Here is a 17,005-nt window from a genome sequence, read left to right as displayed (position 1 = left end):
TATAAAAAGGATTTCAAAAGAAAAAAATATAAATAAATACATACAGAAATGATTAAAATTAAATGCATTAAGTACTTCAATTTATATTCTTTTGGTGCCCAAGTTTAAGTGCCCGTTACATTTTTCAAGTCACCGCTACCACCACCCACCAAAATGTTTGGCTCAGCCCTGGAACCGGTTCCTGGCGACCAGGCACGATAACGGTACCGAGATCGCCAGCCCTGGAACGTAATGTCTGTGCGAAAACTCCCGTTCGGTTCGTCGTCGTCGGTGGTTGTTGGTATTGCTCGAACGTTCGCAAAAAACTGTTGGAAATAATTGTTGGATACAAGTTTTGTGGCAAACTGAGCAAGTTTTCATTAATTGTGGCGTGCTGAGTGCTAACTAACGCGTGCAATATGTATTTTTTGGCATTGCTTGCGTTTATTGGAAATGCCAAAGGTAACGGTTCCAAGTGGGAAAAAATTGGTGTGAAAAATTTGATACACATACACACATATACACATGCGGGCCATGCAATTTCAGCCCCATATCCTTGTTATAAGTGAATATCTGCAATGGGTACAAGGATTAACTCCTTGACAACGCACAGCAAAAAGGTTTTTCATGCTAAATCTATTTCGATTCCTTGGCTCCTTCTGCGTTCTTTGATAATTGGAAATATGGTCCATGGCCACACAGCTCGCAATTTATGGGACACGGGCCACACACACACACTTTGGCAGGGCACACCAATACCAGCCCACACGCTCGCTCTTTTTCTGCAAAGCGAAAGCATAGAGAAGAGAGAGAAAGTGTGTGAGAGAAAAGGGGGCACAGCATAACTTTGGGAGGGGAAATGGCAACACGAAGGAAGTGGCCTGCAAAATTTCGCCTTGCTCTGCGCTGAAAGAAAAGTTGATGTGCTTATATTTTAATATTACCAATAGTTTTCTTTTTCAATATTTAACTTATTTAAAAATATTGGGGTATTCTAGGAAGATCAAAACTAAAACAAAATCGGTTATTTCGATTTCATGTTTCCTATGTGTCCTATGTTTCCAAGTAACACACCAAGTAACACACACAACGACTTGCAGGCCTGTATGTGTGGAGCTGGTGGGCGGTTGTTTGGGGGTCTGTGTGTATGGTGTTTATTTTTTGCATGTATACTTGCCTCGTCTGTATGGGTGTGAACTGGGCATGTGTTTGTCTCGCGTGTATGTATTTATTGCACACACACACACTCGAACGCAAGTTTCACTTGGAAACTCTCGAATAAAAGGCAAACTTTTTTTGTATGTGATGTTTTTCCGATTTTTTTCCTTGCGGGGGCGTAACGCACGCCTGTTTGTCATTTTCGTTCGTGCGTTTCCTGCCCAGAAATTTGCCTTCCTGCTGCACACGCATGTATATTTTGTCAATACGTATGCAGTCCGTGTCTGTGTGGGCGGGTGTGCATGTACACACATATATTTGTTTTTAATTTGAATTTCCTTTTGCTGTTTAGCATTTAAATGATGTCGAAAATGTTATGCGTTTGCATTTAATTTCATTCAAGTGATAAATATTGTGGTCCTTGCATCCTCTGCTCCCTTCTCCCGTCCATCGTCTCATACTCTTCGCTGAGAGTATTTACAGCACCTGCTGCACTGTGGCAATGCTCTTAAGTGTGTATGTGTGATTTGGTGGCCCAATGCTAAATCAGCAAAGGCGAAAGTTGGTCAAGTGTGTCAAAATAAAGAATTCAGCTAGCATCGGGTGTGCATTATAGGTGCAAATATATACGTTCGTTTGGATTCTATTCAAGCACATACATATGCACATATGCTCTACAAGGTCCTTAGTCAAGTATTTTGGCCACAATACTGAAAATTAATTAAGCCATGGGCCTAAGTAAATCTTGAAATAATGTTTTTAGTATATATTAATTTATTTAAGTGGATTTTAAAATGTGGTGAAACTAAAAAGCATTGGAAGTTTTAATAGCGCCACAAAGTATGCTCTAAAAATAAAAAACATTCTTAAAATCATATTAACAGTACATAACCTTGAATAAATGCAAATAGTTTTGGTGATTTTCATTATTTTTTCCAACGACCTTCTGTTAATCAAAATCAGAATTTTCGGATTATAAGTGAAATATCAATACAATAGAGTAATTGGGATATTTTCGAATATTTTCGTTTACGGATTAAAACCAATAAACTCGAATTTCATTACCTTTCCCAGATGGAAATGCGGTGAGCTCGAGCCTGATCCCCGGCGGCTCCTGCCGCGACTACAATGGAAAGATGTACGAGACTGGCATGCACTATATGCCAGGACCCGACTCATGCCGCCTGTGCATCTGCGACAGCGGACTGCCCAAGGCGTGCAAGATGGTGCTCTGCGAGGCGTTCAGCAAGTGCAAGTCCTTCCAGACGGTGGGCAGCGGCAACAACTGCTGCGAGGTGATCTGCCTGGACGACCAGTTCAGCGATGGAAGCACCGACTTCGGCATTTGACTGGTGGCCAGTGGCATCACGGCCACGCTGTCCTTGTCGCTGCTGTTCTTTCTGGTGAATCGCCTGAGGCAGCGCAAGATGCGGGCGCGGGAGAATCGCCAGAATGCCGAGGATCAGCGCAGTATTGTGGGCAGCATAGGGTAAGTGTTTCTTAAGCCTCCTCCTCTCCAGACCCTCTAATGTCCTTGAAATGTCCATGCAGCTACATAGCCGGGAACATGGGCTACATGGAGGGTAATCTGAGTGCCATCGATTATTCCTACAGCGGCGCCGCCACCCACTATCCCTTGTGGAAGCCGCATTTTCCGCGTGGTGAGGCTCCTCCGCCGTACGAGGAGGCAGTGGCCATCTCCCAGGCGGAGGCCCTAAGTGCCCAGTGCACTGTCAGCTTGCCGGCGAGTTCCCAGCGAACGGTGGCCACTGTCAGCCAACAGCAACAACAGGCGGTGGCCCAGGCACAAGCCCAGGCCCAAGCTCAGGCCCAAGCCCAGCAACAGCAACAGATCCAGGCCCAGGTGCAGGCCCATCAGCATCTCCAGCAGCACACTCTCCAACTGCACACTCAACCGCAGCAGCACCACCAGCCGTACAGCCAACAGCTGGTGGCTCATCCGCATCCACAGCATCCGCATTCTGCGGCCAATGTGCTGCCCCAGTCAAACCAGTACACACAGAGCACCACCAACTTAATTAACATCAACATCAATAGTGGCGGGGTGACCACCATAGCCACCGGGGAGAATCACCAGCCGCCTTATAGCCTGCAGAGTGATCACCAACTCAGTCTGGAACAGCAGCAGCAGCAGCAACAGCAACACCAACAGCAGCAGCAGCAGCAGCAGCATCTTATACAGCCTCCGGTCAGCAGTGGATCCATTTGCCTCCAGGCAATGCCCAAGCCGCCAGTCTCCGCCGAGTGCAGTTACAAGAATTGCCACCTGAACATTAGCGCTAGTGTTACTACTGCGGCGGCCAGCTCCAGTTCGGCGGCTTATACGGCTGGCCGAAGGACAACTCCCCGGGGATCACAGGAGTTGCTTCATCAGTTGCCACAGCAGCAACAGCAACAGCAGCAACAGTATCTAACCGTAGCCGATGTGGAGATAAATGCTAGTGCCAGTGCCGCAAGTTATCATACCCTGCCAGCCGGTAGTGGGGAACTAATGGCCACACCCACACACTCCCAAGTGTTGCAGCATCAACAACAGCAGCACCAGCAGCAGCAGCAGCAACATCTGCTGGCGGCCATATCCTCGCCGGGCATGGAGATACTGCAGCCTTTAGAGATAGCTACAATCTCGTCGGCACCTGCCTGCAGCACAGCGGATTCGGTGACCCAGACCACACAGATGCCTCTGCACGGAACGCTGAAGAACAGCCAGCCACAGCAGATGAGCAAGACACCCTCCAGTTCGAGGCGCTATCACCGCACTATTCCGCGCTACTTTGCCGTTGCCGACCCTCTCCAGCTGAAGCCCAAGACCAGCAGTAGTGTCACATCCACTGGCGATAAGCAGCAGGCCAGCAAGAAGCCCATGTGCCAGTGCCCCATTCAGCACGTGCCCATGTCGTATATGGGCAGCACGGCCAATGCGAATGCTTTCTTGAGCGGAGCTGGCAAACTTTTCGCCGGAAACTCGAGCAGCAGCAGCACCTCAACACCGACCTGTTCCCTGTCACCGGGAGCGGCGGCAACCGGTGGAGTTCGGCATGCGGCCACTTTGTCCTACGGACAACGAGCAAAGTCCTCGTCAAACTTGCAGGCGCAGGATCTGATAACGGCAGCTGCTTCGGGTGGTGGAACTTTGAGACGAAGTGGCTGTGGGCACGAGCCCAAGATAGCCACCATCTCCAAGCAGGTGGGCGATGAGACGCATCATGGCCATGCGGGATCTAGTGGTGGGGTCAACGTATCGGCCATCATACCGCCACCCCCGCTGCAGCATCCCGAAGAGGTGTCTGCCCCGCCAATTGTACTGGGTCGCGTGCAGAAGAGATCATCCAGCAATTCCGCCGAAAGGGGGAGGAGCTCCAGCGGTGGAGGTAGTGGCGGACGCAGTGTGTCTAGTGGCAGCGGTGGCGATTCCCTCTCCAGCGTCTATTTGAATCGAAAGGTGAGTTCGAAATGTAAGTAATCCCTTTGTGAGAGCTTGACATGGCGGGGAATGAATCGAATGCTAAATTGGAAAGGGACTTGATTGGATTTTAATTGGTGCATACAAGGCATATGGATATCTTTGGTTTCATTCCTCAATTTCTGCTTTCCTAGGTCTTTTTGCTAAACCAGCTTCATTTTCCAGGTTGATGCCTACTTGAGTTTGACGCAGAAACAGCAGCAACATTTCTTTAACCAGCAACATCAGCAGCAGCAGCCAGATCCAAGCAATCCGACTTTACCACCGAAACTCTACAAAAGCCTAACGAATTTAAAGAGCGCCACCGTGGTCAGCACATCCTCGTCCTCCTGCTCGTCCGGCAGCGGGAACAACAACGCCGTGGCCACCATTTACACGCTCAGCAAGCCGGCAACCAGTTGCCAGCGCAAGGAGCAGACTCCATCTCTGACCCTGCCGCCGGCCAGCCCTGCCGCAGCAGCCGGAGAGAAGCTGGCCAGCGGCAAGATCAACTCGAGCACCTTCTACCCGTTGGCCAATCACGTGACCTACACCCTGCCCAAGCACATCAGCGGCAAAGTGTCGTTGAACAGCACCATCAACAGTGTGGTCAGCAAGGTGCCCTCGGTGATCAGCATTCCGCCGGTGGAGAACAACAATCTAGGTGGCCAAACAGGAGTGCCGGCCAAGAGCACCACACTGCCAAAGATCCTGCGCGTGAAACGAGACACATCTTCGGGATCGGGAGGAGGAGGGACTGCCACAAGTCTGGCGATTGCCCACTGCCAAATGCCCAGTTACCCGCTGACGACGAAGGCCACCACCGGAGGAGGATCGAGCGGACGGTCGCCCAGCAAACAGCTACCCGTGTGTACCACCTCGAAGAACTGCCTGAACCCCAAGGAGCACTTCCTGCCCAACGACACCAGTCTGGACGATGACTACCTGAGCGAGTGCGAGAACTGTAAGATTGCGCAGAGCGCCAAGTACTACTTGGATGCGGAAATGAGCGGAGGCGGCGGCGGATCCGCAAACTCGCACCAAGAGACGATGACGCTGCAGCGGAAGTCGCTGGAGGAGACCAAGGAGGAGCCCATGGAAAGCTACTACCGCAGCTCGCACACTCTGCCCAGCAATGCAAAAAAGCATGGGTGAGTTAAAACAAATCACCGAGTATATAGCCAGTTATAGTTGTTGAATTAAATAGTTTGCTAGAAACTAAAGGTTACGAACAAGTGAATTAGTAATTTTAATTGGTTTTATATCCCAATTTTCGATACGTTAGCAAGAATAACAACCGGGAGAAGTGGCAGGTCTCGACGATTCCAGCTGCCAGCTCGTCGGATGAGGATGTCAACGAATGAGATTTAAGCCATTTTCTTTAAGATGCCCGATCCCCGGCCAGAAGAGCATCCTAAAGAAAACGCAGGCTCCAAAACCACAAGACACCCAACCCCCCGCCCCCGGAAGGCTAATCAACTTAGGTAACCAACCAATTGCTGCTGCATTGAGAGATAGATCATGTATATACCAATACTAAGCGTACTTAGAACTACATAAAATCGTGTCATTAAATATTTGTAGACGGTAACCAACTGATTGTTAGATTTAACCATGACTAATGGTACTCAAACCCAAAAGCGGCATATAAATCTGCGTGTTTGTTATGCACCTGTATATCTTTGTACGTATGTAATTGAATCTGTACCATACGATATGATATGAAACGATAGAATAAGCAAAGTTAGAGCGGGCATAAAATCAATTATAACCAATGCATTATGAAGATATTAGCGGAACTGTTGAATACTTAGCGTATATGAAATTGATCATTAAGATGTCAAACCCTACTGCCATCTGCCATTTTGCCAACGTTAACTGTCAATAACTGTGTATGTATGTAATATTTAAATAATGAATGTAAGAAAGCAAAGTTTTTATATACAACTAGAGAAAGATGACCAAAAATTCAACGTATTTCCCTGCTGCTCATCCCCAAGATGCACACACATTGCACATAGGAACTCTAGAGTAAACCAATTGACATAGACATACATACATAAATAGAGGAAAACCATAGGATACGAATTTAAATTGAAAGCTCATCAACATTTCATTTCCGCTTTATAAAAAACGTCGTCGTACAGATGTCGACCAACAGTTGCTTTTCCAACTTCTAAATTTCCATCTTTTCCCAGTCAAATCAATGAATGTACCATATAAAAAATGAAACTGCATACATCAGTATCAGTGTATCTAGGTCTAAGAAATCGTTTCCAGTCGTTTTTGTGTGGGGTTTAATAGACATTAGACGGTTTCCTGATCGATAACGAAGGACTTGCTAGAGAATAACTTTCGTTTACTTCTTGAATTGGGCGGGTCCTAGACAGTCTAATGCCAACGATATAAGCACGATATAATTATACTTGGAATGTACATGGAAATCAGGTAGAGGAGCAAGCGAGTTCCACAAAAAATGGGCGAATGAATTGTTTGATTTGATCAATTTGCTCAACTAGTCGTAACCACACTAAGTCAGGTGTTACTTAAGCAATTAGTCGAAGCCGGAGATACCCTCGAATAGATACTACACAGTAAGTTATCCTGGTTTGCCTTGCCCTCAGTTCTTCTCTAAGTTAATCTAAGTAATCCTTCGTATGACACGATGATGAGGAGGACGTGCTCGAGAACGGTTCTTGTTCCGCTTTTGGTTGTAATAGATCTCTGACCTGAAAACTGTATTGTGTTCAATGGATGCTCAAAATAGCTATATATTCCGAACGGACCGACAAGCATGAGTTGTACAATTTGTTGTTTAAGTTCGGATATTACGTATGTATGTTCAACGAAGACTTGACTCTGTTATCAAATGCTCAAAGCGTGTACTGACCACAACGCAATCGTGTTTCGGGGGCGTAATTTAGCAAACTGAAATCACAAGTATTACAGAAATTACTCAATAGTATTAACGAACGAAATCAAACGTTTTTCAATATACTTATTAGTGAGAGTCATTTATCAAAGTTTAGTTTCAACCGTAAAACCAAAACGACATATGTACATCACGGCTAAGTACGAATTTTTATTCAATAAGCTATATTTACTAATAAACGAAGTCTCAAGAAACCAAATATTAAACTAACACGTACTTGGTAATAGTAGTTTAAAATTACAAAAAGATAAAAATACATTAAAATTAAATTAGTGTGCTATAGTTAAAACAAATTTACCAAATCCAAAAAAAAAAACGTTTCAAAAATTATTCAACACAATTGATGTCGACGTCGATTACCGACTGCTGACGGACATTGTGTTTCAAAAACGATATTGAGATTTGTATGAATAATTGCTTAAACAACAGAATATTACGAGTATCAATGTGTTATTGAACAAACATCGTATTGTAACTATTTAAATTTAATTGAACTAAAAGTGGAAAAATAAATTGGTCTATAATGAAAAATAAACACGAATTCGACTTTACTTCTTCCCCAAATATTCAGCATGTTATATGGCCTACTTCTCTCTGAGTTCTTTGCACAATTTATAGAATTTATCAACGACTCCATTCCAACAATCCCAAAATAACAAGTCAGTTCTTGAGGTTTTCATTGTAAAAAATGCAATACAATTTGTTTTTTTTTCGTTTAGTTTTTCTTTTGTATTTAAATCATAAAAACAATTTTACGATGTATCAGATTTGCTTTTAGTTATTATAATATATAAGGTATACCCTATTAGTTGCGTTTGTAATGCCTGATTCTGCTATAGATGCACAACACTCGCAAGCGAATCGTGTGTTTTCATTTTATATACATACTCGACAACAAAATTCAATAAATTAAGTTAGGTATGTATTTCATGTTGGTACTAATTAGTTGCGGTTTGATCAACGGACACGGGAAGAATGGAGCTGTGGGACAAAAAGGAGCAGGGCGAACAGGCCTAATAAAGATGATGCTGCTACTTTTGTCGCTGGTGTTGTTCCTAAAAGTAGAACCATTCGGATCCTAACTAAGTTCTACTTCTTTGCTACCTGACTGTCCAAAACGGGTGTGATTGTCTTGCCTCCAAAGATCTGGCCCCAGCCAATCAAACTGGAAGGGAAATACATCATTAGGTTGAAATTTCAATGAGATTAGGTATTAGGGGACTGTATACTCACCGCCAATGGTTCTCCACACGTCTGCTGAGTGCAATCTTCTCGCCCTTCTCCGTGCACACAGGCGTCGTAAGAACGATCTTGGCCAAATCACCCTTGGTGGCAGAGATGCGGCCGCCGGTGCTAAGCGATCCAATGTTAACCAATAGAATTTCGTTCTTCTGCAGCTTCTCCACGCGCGCTCCCTTCTTGTCACCATCGGTACGGACGCCGAGAAGGCGACGCAGCAGGTAGTACGAGATTTCCAGCTCCTGGTAGATGTCCGGCAGCTGGCCAACAGCACCTAGCACCTGTCCAACCAAACGATCGGCACGGCACAGCGTAGGATCGATCTTGGTGCCCACACCAATCAGACCGCCGGGCACGGCGTACTGCAGCTCATTCTGCTCGGCGAAGAGCGAGACGATACGGGAGAAGATTGGACGGCAGGTGATGTTGCCATCGCTGTCCTTGGTCACAACACCCGGACGCACCTCGATCTCTTGGCCAACCTTAAGCACACCACTCAGAATGGAGCCACCGGCCACACCGCCCTTCAGGTCTGCCACCTCACAGCCTGGCTTGTTAACGTCAAAGGATCGAATGACGATTAGACGGGGCGGGGCGTTGAAGTCGCGCGGCGGCACTGGGATCTTGTTCACAATGTACTCGCAGAGCACATCGATGTTGTACTTAAGCTGGGCCGAGATCGGAATGATCGGAGCGCCCTCAGCTACGGTGCCCTGGACGAATTTGGTGATCTCCTCGTACTGTTCTTTCGCCTGGCTCTCCTTGATCAGATCGATCTTGTTTTGCAAGATCAAAATCTGTTTGAGCTTCATAATCTCAATGGCGGCCAAATGCTCAGAGGTTTGCGGTTGTGGACAGGATTCATTGCCTGCACACGATAAAAGTAGTGATTAGTAAATCTTGCGTAGGCTCGGAAATAACCTGGGTTTCTCACCAGCAATGAGCAGCAGAGCGGCGTCCATCACAGCGGCGCCGTTCAACATGGTAGCCATAAGAATGTCGTGACCGGGGCAATCCACAAAGCTCACATGGCGCACCAGTCTGAAGTTGCCGGAGCAGTTGAGCCGGGTGCAGGGCAAGCTGTCGTCCTTGCTGGATGCATCCGATACGAAGCTGGCCGGGCGCGGGCACTTGGGGTTGTCGCACTTGTAGATTTTCGCGTTGGCATAACCTAGAAGCAATGCGAAAAGAATTATGAAGAATATTACATTACATTCTTCGAGATCCTAACCTGGCCAACACGTAAAATTATTCCAAGATGTAATAGATGTGTTATAGATAACTACTTCACTCTTTGAGCCGTATACAAACAAACATTACTTAATAATCGTAGGATATTTATTGTGAAATATTGATTTGCACATTATACGGCAATTAAATTCAGCACATTACAAGGGTGTTTGTCAAAGCACTACCTTAATCCTAGTTTAATATTACAGTATATGAAATGTATAAAATTACATGTACAAACTAAACAGAATACTCCTTTTAACATCTATTCTCTAGTCTAGTAACTTGATCAAACATAATATAAATCCAATCCGTCGACATTCGTTTTTATTAACAAATAAATAATTAAAATGCCATCATTTAATTTTTCGTAATATAAAATCAGCTTACAAATGGCCAGCAAGCTAGTAACTAGTAACTAATATGTTGTAAAAAAAAAAATTTTCAATTCAATGATGTTTAAGGTGGGGGAAACGTGTCATAACAAAATACGTTTAAGTCCGTTCAAAAGAGGACCTTTCTGCAATTATCAGCTCCGCAGCGGCACTCGACGCGCACAGCCGTCGAGAGGTTCTCGTAGGGCAAGTCTTCGTTGTCCGCGCGGATGTAGTCGAAGCTCAGCTCCTCGCCCGCCTTGATTGGGCGTAGTGTAAAGAACACGAGGTGCGGCAGGGCGACATTCAAGTGCTCGATCCAGCAGGGGAACACGGCCAGATTAGGATCGCAAGAGTGATTGATAAAGTGCGAGATGTTGCCATAGTTAGCCGCATCGATAGTGTACTCGCTGTCCTGAGCTGTGTTGTAATCCAAATCGAACAGATATGTCCTTCCCTTGTCGTCGTACGCCTTTCCGCGCTCATTTGCCTCATCGCTGGTGATGATCTCCCCAATGTACTCACACACAAATTCACCCTTACGCAGGGCAGTTGCGGCTCGCACCCCCCATCCGCTGCCGTTGCTGGTCTTAAACAGCACCAACGGTATCTGGCGTCCATGCTGCACCAGTCGGTTGGAGCAGTTTGAATCGCACGAGCAGCGGCTATTGCACTCGAAGATGGCGCCACCGGGACGAAGGCGCAAGCGCCGTGTACTTCGCTCGTAGGCAAACAGCTCGCCGGCCATGCGGGCACAACACTTCGTAGAGGCAGCACACACCTCTACGCCATTCTCGTCAATGCACTTACAGCCTAGAAGCCCCGCTTCCGGCTTGGGCACACCTTTTCCGATTATGTTATCCTGTATGTACTTGAAACTGCTGTCTATGGTGTCCAGATCTACGTTGTTCTCAACGCGTATTGGAGGTGACGGTTTCTCCACACGATTCATGCGCTCCTCAAACAATGCTAAATCAACCAGCTGTTTGCGCCGTGAATATTGGGCCCGCTTCAGTTGCATGCTTCTCAAGGCGCGCTCTCCAATTTTCTGCGGCTCCCTTTGGCTTCGACTGCTGGCAGCGCGATATTGGGCGAGTAGGATAAGATCAAGCTGCAGATTGAGGGGATCATAGGCATCTATTTCGGCCACAGTAATGTTTTCCATTAGTGGCAAGGCCTCCAGCTGTTCCTCAAGTTCAGTGGTGACCTTAGCTATGTATGTCTCGTAGAGCTGCTGATGCCGCTCCACAAACTCTTCCATTTGGGCGCAGTCGGCCACGTTGGCAAGGCTTTCCCAGGTGTTATCGCTGTCCTTGTAACCCAACCATTTCACGAAGAAGACTGGCTGATATTGGTCCACCTCGACGCATTCAATACGCTCCACGACATACTCCCCTTTGGGTGGCTTTTTGACTATTAATCCCTCATTATTCTTTGACCGCTTGGAGTTGGGAGTTAGGGTGTCCGCACAACTGCTGCGTCGACGCTTCAGATTGGCGAATCCCTTGTCACTTTGTACTTTGTCCACATCATGTTCCTCGCAGCCAAAAACGCTGCCATAGCCGCTACTATTGCTGGGACTCAGTGAGGTCTGACTGGTGCTTCGCCGGGTGGTGCGTCTATCTACACTGGAGACGGATGCTGGCTTGGAAAACGGAGCTGGCATCGTGCAGAGGCGGCGTAATCGGCTATGCCGCCGCAATTCGGCGAGATGCCGCAGCAGTGAACGCTGTTTGATTTCATACTGCTGTCGCTGCTGCTTAGAGCTCAAAAGTTTTTCGATTTTCTTTTCGCTTAAGCGTTCTGCAAATGACAATTTTTTGACAATTTTGGATTGGATGGTGGGTTCGGTGTTTTTTATTTTGGTAGACGCGTCGCAACCGAAAAAAACGAAAAAACAGGAGAAATAGGGAAAAAGAAGAAAAAGATTGGCAATTAATTAAATTGCTGGATTATCAGTCGTATCAATCAATGTAACAGAATCAAGGCTAAGCTAACAAGAAGATATTCTTAATACCAATCTTTAGATCTTTTTAATTTAGCTTTGTAAAGTACAACATTCTAAAGACAACTTCTTCAATCTTTTTAGTCTACTTGGGCGACGACACAAGGCAACGCGTGCTAATCCAGCAATTTAAGTAAACAAAATACACAGGACTTTGAATTACAAGAGACAATCATTCGCAGAACCCTTTTACAACAGTATCTCGATTTAAAGCAGCGACAGTTTTGGCTACGCGGTGTGCCGTCGCGGAACGGTGTTAAAGAGTGAGTTCTTAAGATAATAATGGGTTATTTTCGGCCAGCCGAGAAGGAGTATAATCTTAGGGTACTACGGGGATTACAGGCGAGCAGGAAAAATTAACATACGGCTAGGCTAAATTATTGTCGAGTAGAAAAGTACATCATAGACTATGACTAGCCTACACGGATCCCTGACTCACCCAGCTTGATTGTGATGTTGCGCTCCAGTTCGTTCTTGAAACGCACAGTCTGCACGCCGGAGATGGCTTTGACCACCGTGGATTTGCCGTGAGCCACATGACCGATGGTGCCAATGTTGATGGTCGCCTGTCGGGAGATGACCTCCGGTGACAGAGGCGTTAGTTTGGTGACGTCCTGCAAGATTTCAATACAATGCGATTAATAAAGGCGCATCCACAGGGCAAAATCAGAGCACAAGTCTTGTTTACCACTGCCACACCCCCTGACAAAACACCCTCCCTCAGCTGCATGTGTGTATGTAGGAAAGCCGTGGATTTTGAGGTTAGAATGTCGCTTGAATTGCATCAGCTAAATGGATGACAACAGCCGGAGAGTCCTCGCGAAACTGAGCTGCTTGGCACAGCCCGAATACCGCCAGGGGCCGCATAATGCCCATATGCAGAGCCAAACACGCGGGGAAAACCAAACAGACCCTAAATGTAGCGCCACGTGCTGCATTTTCACCAAGGTCTATCACCCACAACAAATCACGGCTGGCCCTGGCAAAACCCACTGGTATATCCTGCAAAACTGTTCCGTGGACCGTTCGAGACAATATGGGCGCGTCCTTGCGCCCCGCACCCCGCCGTTTTTCCGGGAAGCGGCTCCACAATGACGACGCGTACACTTTCACACACGGGTGGAAAAAAAGGGCAGGCGGCGTCTGGCGGTTGTGTTTCTGGGCTGCTTACCAAGTTGCTGAGGTCCTGCTTCTGCAAGTTCCTGTTCACACCGATTTGCGCTTCAGCCGTGGCCATGTTGCTGATGTTTTTGAAAACGATGCGTATGCAAAATTATAAAATTAATTTTCAGCTATTACAGCTCGGCATCAAATCTCGATATCGAAGAACGATTGGACTCGACGATATTGATAGCACTATCGATACCGCTGTAATCATGCTTGGCCAGTGTTGTGCAGTGACGCTGGTGTGACCGACTGCGTCCCGTAACGATAGAGCGTTACACTATCGATACATTTACAGCTCCGCAGCCGCAAACGCAAGGTAAAAAATCCGCTTCGCTTCTCTTCTGCTCAACTGTACCGCCGCTTTTTGGTCAAATATCTCGGGAATTACGACCGCACACACACCGGAAAAGCGAGCAGAATGTCGAGCGTGCCAAAGCGAGCCAAGCTGGACGGCGCCCCCGTCGATGGCAACACATCCGCCGCCGCCGGCAACAACGAGGAGGAGTCGGAGGCGCTGGAGCAGATTGATGCTTGCCAGAACGAGATCGATGCGCTGAACGAGAAGGCCAGCGAGGAGATCCTCAAGGTGGAGCAGAAGTACAACAAGCTGCGGAAGCCCTGCTACGAGAAGCGCAGCGAGCTGGTCAAGCGCATTCCCAACTTCTGGGTGACCTCGGTGAGTTCTTCGCTCCGCGGCCATGTTTTCCTTGTCCGCGTGTCCGTCTGCTGGGTTCCGGTAGAGCCGCCTAGGTCTTTCGAAGCCCTGAAAAATGGAGATAATGAGTTCTGTGACCTAGCACACATGTACAAGAAATTTTCTCTATTCGAGGAATTTTTTCTTGTTCATCTTGGTCTGTAATGCCGACACCGCCGGCTCCCCGCGCATTTACCCCCTCCCGGAAAAATCGTGTTATCGATACATCCGTCTGGCGGGTCTCGCCGGGAAATACACAACTAAGCCCAGTTCAAAATATCTGTAAATTAAATAAATACTTAAAAGTTGCTAGCATAATTGAAAAGATAAATTGTAATTCAAGTGCATTGACATGCCATTCTGATTGATAGCATGCATCCCCCTAATAATCTATTATTATCTAATAAACTTTCATCCTTGCAGTTTATCAACCACCCGCAAGTATCCGGCATTCTAGACGAAGAGGAGGAGGAGTGCCTGCACGCGCTCAACAAACTTGAGGTGGAGGAGTTCGAGGACATCAAATCGGGCTACCGCATCAACTTCCATTTCGACGAGAATCCTTACTTCGAAAACAAGGTGCTCACCAAAGAGTTCCACCTGAATTCAGCGGGTAAGTTCTGCAGAAGATTTGTATATAGAAACCGCTAAAACAACCTATTACTTTTTCAATTAAAGCTGCTTCTGAGAACGGCGACTGGCCCGCGTCCACCAGCACGCCCATAAAATGGAAGGAGGGAAAGAACCTGCTCAAACTGCTGCTGACGAAGCCCTACGGAAACAAAAAGAAGCGCAACTCCGAGTACAAAACCTTCTTCGATTGGTTCTCGGATAACACCGATCCCGTTAACGACGAGATCGCAGAACTGATAAAAGACGACCTTTGGCCAAATCCACTGCAGTATTATCTGGTACCTGATATTGAGGTGGAGCCCGAGGACGAGGAGGACAACGAAGATAACGAGGAGGAGGCATTCGACGACGAGGATGGTGAGGACGGTGAAGGCGAGGAAGAAGACGAGGATGAAGGTAAGATAATGGAGTGCCTTTTGTACAAAAATAATTTACTAACAGTCGAACCCTTTTTAGATGACAAGTAAAGTGATTCATATAATTTCAAATCGCTCCCAACCGAAGGCCCACAGTGTTTCTAACCACTTGCAACTATAGTTTTCTCGGTGGTTATGCAACATTTACATATTTGCAACCATTTCAGACAAATTTAGGTTTCGATCTAAGCAAAAAGTCATGCGTATTTCCATTAAAAGGCAACAGAAACTGAGAATCACCATTAAAATAATTTAAATCAAATAAAAAGACGTAAATCGATTTGAAGCCGTTGTTTTTATTTATGTAAAATGCTATGACAGAATTAAATTTGTTGTTTTTGAAATTACATGACAATTTAAAAAATTTCTTATGTCATCTCTTTGAAAGAAATAAACAAATGTGGTGGTGTTACTATTAAGATGGACTTAAGGTTCCCATTAAATAGTAAAATTAGTTCTAATTGAAATACTTAATAAGCCAGAATAATAATTAAATTAAAATACACTTTATTTTAAACTAGCTAGTACAACATTTCTAAACTAGCTATATTTTGTACTCGATAATCGCGCTGCAACCCTTACAACTCTCTAAACAGCCCTGGCACACGTCGAGTAACGAGTAACGTAGCCCTGGTCACAGCTGAAAGTTTTAGCTGAAAATTTGTCGGGATAAAAACGATGGCCTCTATTAACAAATTGGCAATTTTGGTATGTTATAATGCGAATAAATAGGAAAAAATTACCAACCTCCGGTCAATGGCAAGCCATTTCAAGTGCATGTCAAGTTATTATTGCCTGGGCAACCCGCTGTCGCATATGGACAATTATCTAACGCGCGTTTCTTGGTTATGTAATTTTTGCCCACCTTAACCCACGAACCGCGGGTAGTTTATGTTTATTAAGTCAAAGAACTCACCAAGTGTTCTCTTTTGCTAATCCCGCAGAGCCGCACCCTCAGCTCCGCTGCCGCCCAGGCGACGGTGAAGCCACCAGTGCAGGTGTTCGGCCTGGAGGGTCGCTATGCTACCGCCCTGTACTCGGCTGCCTCCAAGTTGAGCCAGTTGGATCAGGTGGAGAAGGATTTGACTGCCCTGCAGGCCACCATCCGTAGCGACAAGAAGCTGCGCGAGTACGTGACCAGCCCCATCATCAACAAGAAGGTCATGGCCACCGCTCTGAAGGAGGCATCCGAGAAGCTCCGCTTCGCCCCGGCTACCGCCAATCTGTTGGGTCTGCTGGCCGACAACGGACGTCTCAAGAAGCTGGACACCGTTATCAACGCCTACAAGACCATCATGGCCGCACACCGCGGTGAGGTCGTCTGCGAGGTGGTCACCGCCAAGCCCTTGGATGCCTCCCAGAGCAAGCAGCTGGAAGGTGCCCTTAAGGTAGCTACTCCATTCATTTATCTTCTTTCAACAACACAATTTATCGCTCATTTGCTTTTCAGTCTTTCCTGAAGGGCAACGAGTCTCTGAAGATCACTTCCCGAGTGGACCCCAGCATCATCGGTGGCCTGATCGTTTCCATTGGCGACAAGTACGTCGACATGAGCATTGCCACCAAGGTCAAGCTCTACACCGATGTCATCCAGACCGCTGCCTAGACTCTTAAGGATTTGCTCTTGATTTAGATGGTCAAACTGAAAGTTTGGTATTGGAATTCAAGCGGTAATAGCGAATAAAACACTCTTCACCCTTTGAAAACCAACTAAA

General features: G+C 46.5%; 5 protein-coding genes across 8 annotated transcripts; 4 read left to right on the top strand and 1 right to left on the bottom strand.

The window, feature by feature from the left end:
• Nucleotides 1-237: 237 nt before the first annotated feature.
• LOC120321725 lies at nt 238-2,486 on the top strand. The gene is made up of 2 exons (XM_039375327.2): nt 238-441; nt 2,212-2,486. The coding sequence occupies exons 1-2, from the start codon at nt 399-401 to the stop codon at nt 2,484-2,486; spliced, it is 318 nt and encodes a 105-aa protein (XP_039231261.1). The 5' UTR covers nt 238-398.
• Nucleotides 2,487-2,491: 5 nt separating this feature from the next.
• Nucleotides 2,492-8,067, top strand: LOC6537218 (chromatin modification-related protein eaf-1). The gene is made up of 4 exons (XM_002097740.3): nt 2,492-2,626; nt 2,689-4,600; nt 4,787-5,751; nt 5,886-8,067. The coding sequence occupies exons 1-4, from the start codon at nt 2,565-2,567 to the stop codon at nt 5,962-5,964; spliced, it is 3,018 nt and encodes a 1,005-aa protein (XP_002097776.3). The 5' UTR covers nt 2,492-2,564; the 3' UTR covers nt 5,965-8,067.
• Nucleotides 8,068-8,199: 132 nt separating this feature from the next.
• On the bottom strand, nt 8,200-13,736 carry LOC6537217 (eukaryotic translation initiation factor 2 subunit 3). Of its 4 annotated transcripts, none has more exons than XM_015192716.2 (5): nt 13,552-13,722; nt 12,820-12,994; nt 9,706-9,942; nt 8,766-9,639; nt 8,200-8,697 (listed from the first exon to the last, which is right to left on the bottom strand). In XM_015192716.2, exons 1-5 carry the CDS (start codon nt 13,615-13,617, stop codon nt 8,622-8,624), a joined length of 1,428 nt encoding a protein of 475 aa, XP_015048202.1. In that variant the 5' UTR covers nt 13,618-13,722; the 3' UTR covers nt 8,200-8,621. The 4 variants fall into 4 exon arrangements, with proteins under 4 accessions (XP_015048202.1, XP_039231255.1, XP_002097775.2 ...); XM_039375321.2 differs by lacking the exon at nt 13,552-13,722 and adding an exon at nt 13,069-13,198; XM_002097739.3 differs by lacking the exons at nt 8,200-8,697; nt 8,766-9,639; nt 9,706-9,942 and adding an exon at nt 10,092-12,178 and having other exon boundaries at nt 13,552-13,736.
• Nucleotides 13,737-13,832: 96 nt separating this feature from the next.
• On the top strand, nt 13,833-15,570 carry LOC6537216 (protein SET). The gene is made up of 4 exons (XM_002097738.4): nt 13,833-14,223; nt 14,665-14,854; nt 14,920-15,270; nt 15,331-15,570. Exons 1-4 carry the CDS (start codon nt 13,966-13,968, stop codon nt 15,339-15,341), a joined length of 810 nt encoding a protein of 269 aa, XP_002097774.1. The 5' UTR covers nt 13,833-13,965; the 3' UTR covers nt 15,342-15,570.
• A 282-nt stretch (nt 15,571-15,852) lies between these two features.
• On the top strand, nt 15,853-17,000 carry LOC6537215 (ATP synthase subunit O, mitochondrial). Its single transcript, XM_002097737.4, has 3 exons — nt 15,853-15,998; nt 16,235-16,678; nt 16,741-17,000. The coding sequence occupies exons 1-3, from the start codon at nt 15,969-15,971 to the stop codon at nt 16,894-16,896; spliced, it is 630 nt and encodes a 209-aa protein (XP_002097773.1). The 5' UTR covers nt 15,853-15,968; the 3' UTR covers nt 16,897-17,000.
• The last annotated feature ends 5 nt before the right edge of the window (nt 17,001-17,005 follow it).

The sequence above is a fragment of the Drosophila yakuba genome, chromosome 3R (genome assembly GCF_016746365.2).
Source record: "Drosophila yakuba strain Tai18E2 chromosome 3R, Prin_Dyak_Tai18E2_2.1, whole genome shotgun sequence".
Classification (NCBI taxonomy): Eukaryota; Metazoa; Arthropoda; class Insecta; order Diptera; family Drosophilidae; genus Drosophila; species Drosophila yakuba.
This window is presented reverse-complemented; position numbering and strand designations above follow the sequence as displayed.

Bases quoted from the DNA above. Each gene is read 5' to 3' on its own strand.
- LOC120321725 (XM_039375327.2), top strand. From the start codon at position 399: ATGTATTTTTTGGCATTGCTTGCGTTTATTGGAAATGCCAAAG. The intron at 442-2,211 runs GTAACGGTTCCA...TACCTTTCCCAG, and splicing joins GTTTATTGGAAATGCCAAAG to ATGGAAATGCGGTGAGCTCG.
- LOC6537218 (XM_002097740.3), top strand. From the start codon at position 2,565: ATGCGGGCGCGGGAGAATCGCCAGAATGCCGAGGATCAGCGCAGTATT. The intron at 2,627-2,688 runs GTAAGTGTTTCT...ATGTCCATGCAG, and splicing joins AGTATTGTGGGCAGCATAGG to CTACATAGCCGGGAACATGG. The intron at 5,752-5,885 runs GTGAGTTAAAAC...TCGATACGTTAG, and splicing joins AGCAATGCAAAAAAGCATGG to CAAGAATAACAACCGGGAGA.
- LOC6537217 (XM_002097739.3), bottom strand. From the start codon at position 13,617: ATGGCCACGGCTGAAGCGCAAATCGGTGTGAACAGGAACTTGCAGAAG. The intron at 12,995-13,551 runs GTAAGCAGCCCA...GAAATCTTGCAG, and splicing joins AGCAGGACCTCAGCAACTTG to GACGTCACCAAACTAACGCC. The intron at 12,179-12,819 runs GTGAGTCAGGGA...TGTCATTTGCAG, and splicing joins CAACATCACAATCAAGCTGG to AACGCTTAAGCGAAAAGAAA.
- LOC6537215 (XM_002097737.4), top strand. From the start codon at position 15,969: ATGGCCTCTATTAACAAATTGGCAATTTTG. The intron at 15,999-16,234 runs GTATGTTATAAT...CTAATCCCGCAG, and splicing joins TTAACAAATTGGCAATTTTG to AGCCGCACCCTCAGCTCCGC. The intron at 16,679-16,740 runs GTAGCTACTCCA...TTTGCTTTTCAG, and splicing joins AGCTGGAAGGTGCCCTTAAG to TCTTTCCTGAAGGGCAACGA.
- LOC6537216 (XM_002097738.4), top strand. From the start codon at position 13,966: ATGTCGAGCGTGCCAAAGCGAGCCAAGCTGGACGGCGCCCCCGTCGAT. The intron at 14,224-14,664 runs GTGAGTTCTTCG...TCATCCTTGCAG, and splicing joins CCAACTTCTGGGTGACCTCG to TTTATCAACCACCCGCAAGT. The intron at 14,855-14,919 runs GTAAGTTCTGCA...TTTCAATTAAAG, and splicing joins GTTCCACCTGAATTCAGCGG to CTGCTTCTGAGAACGGCGAC.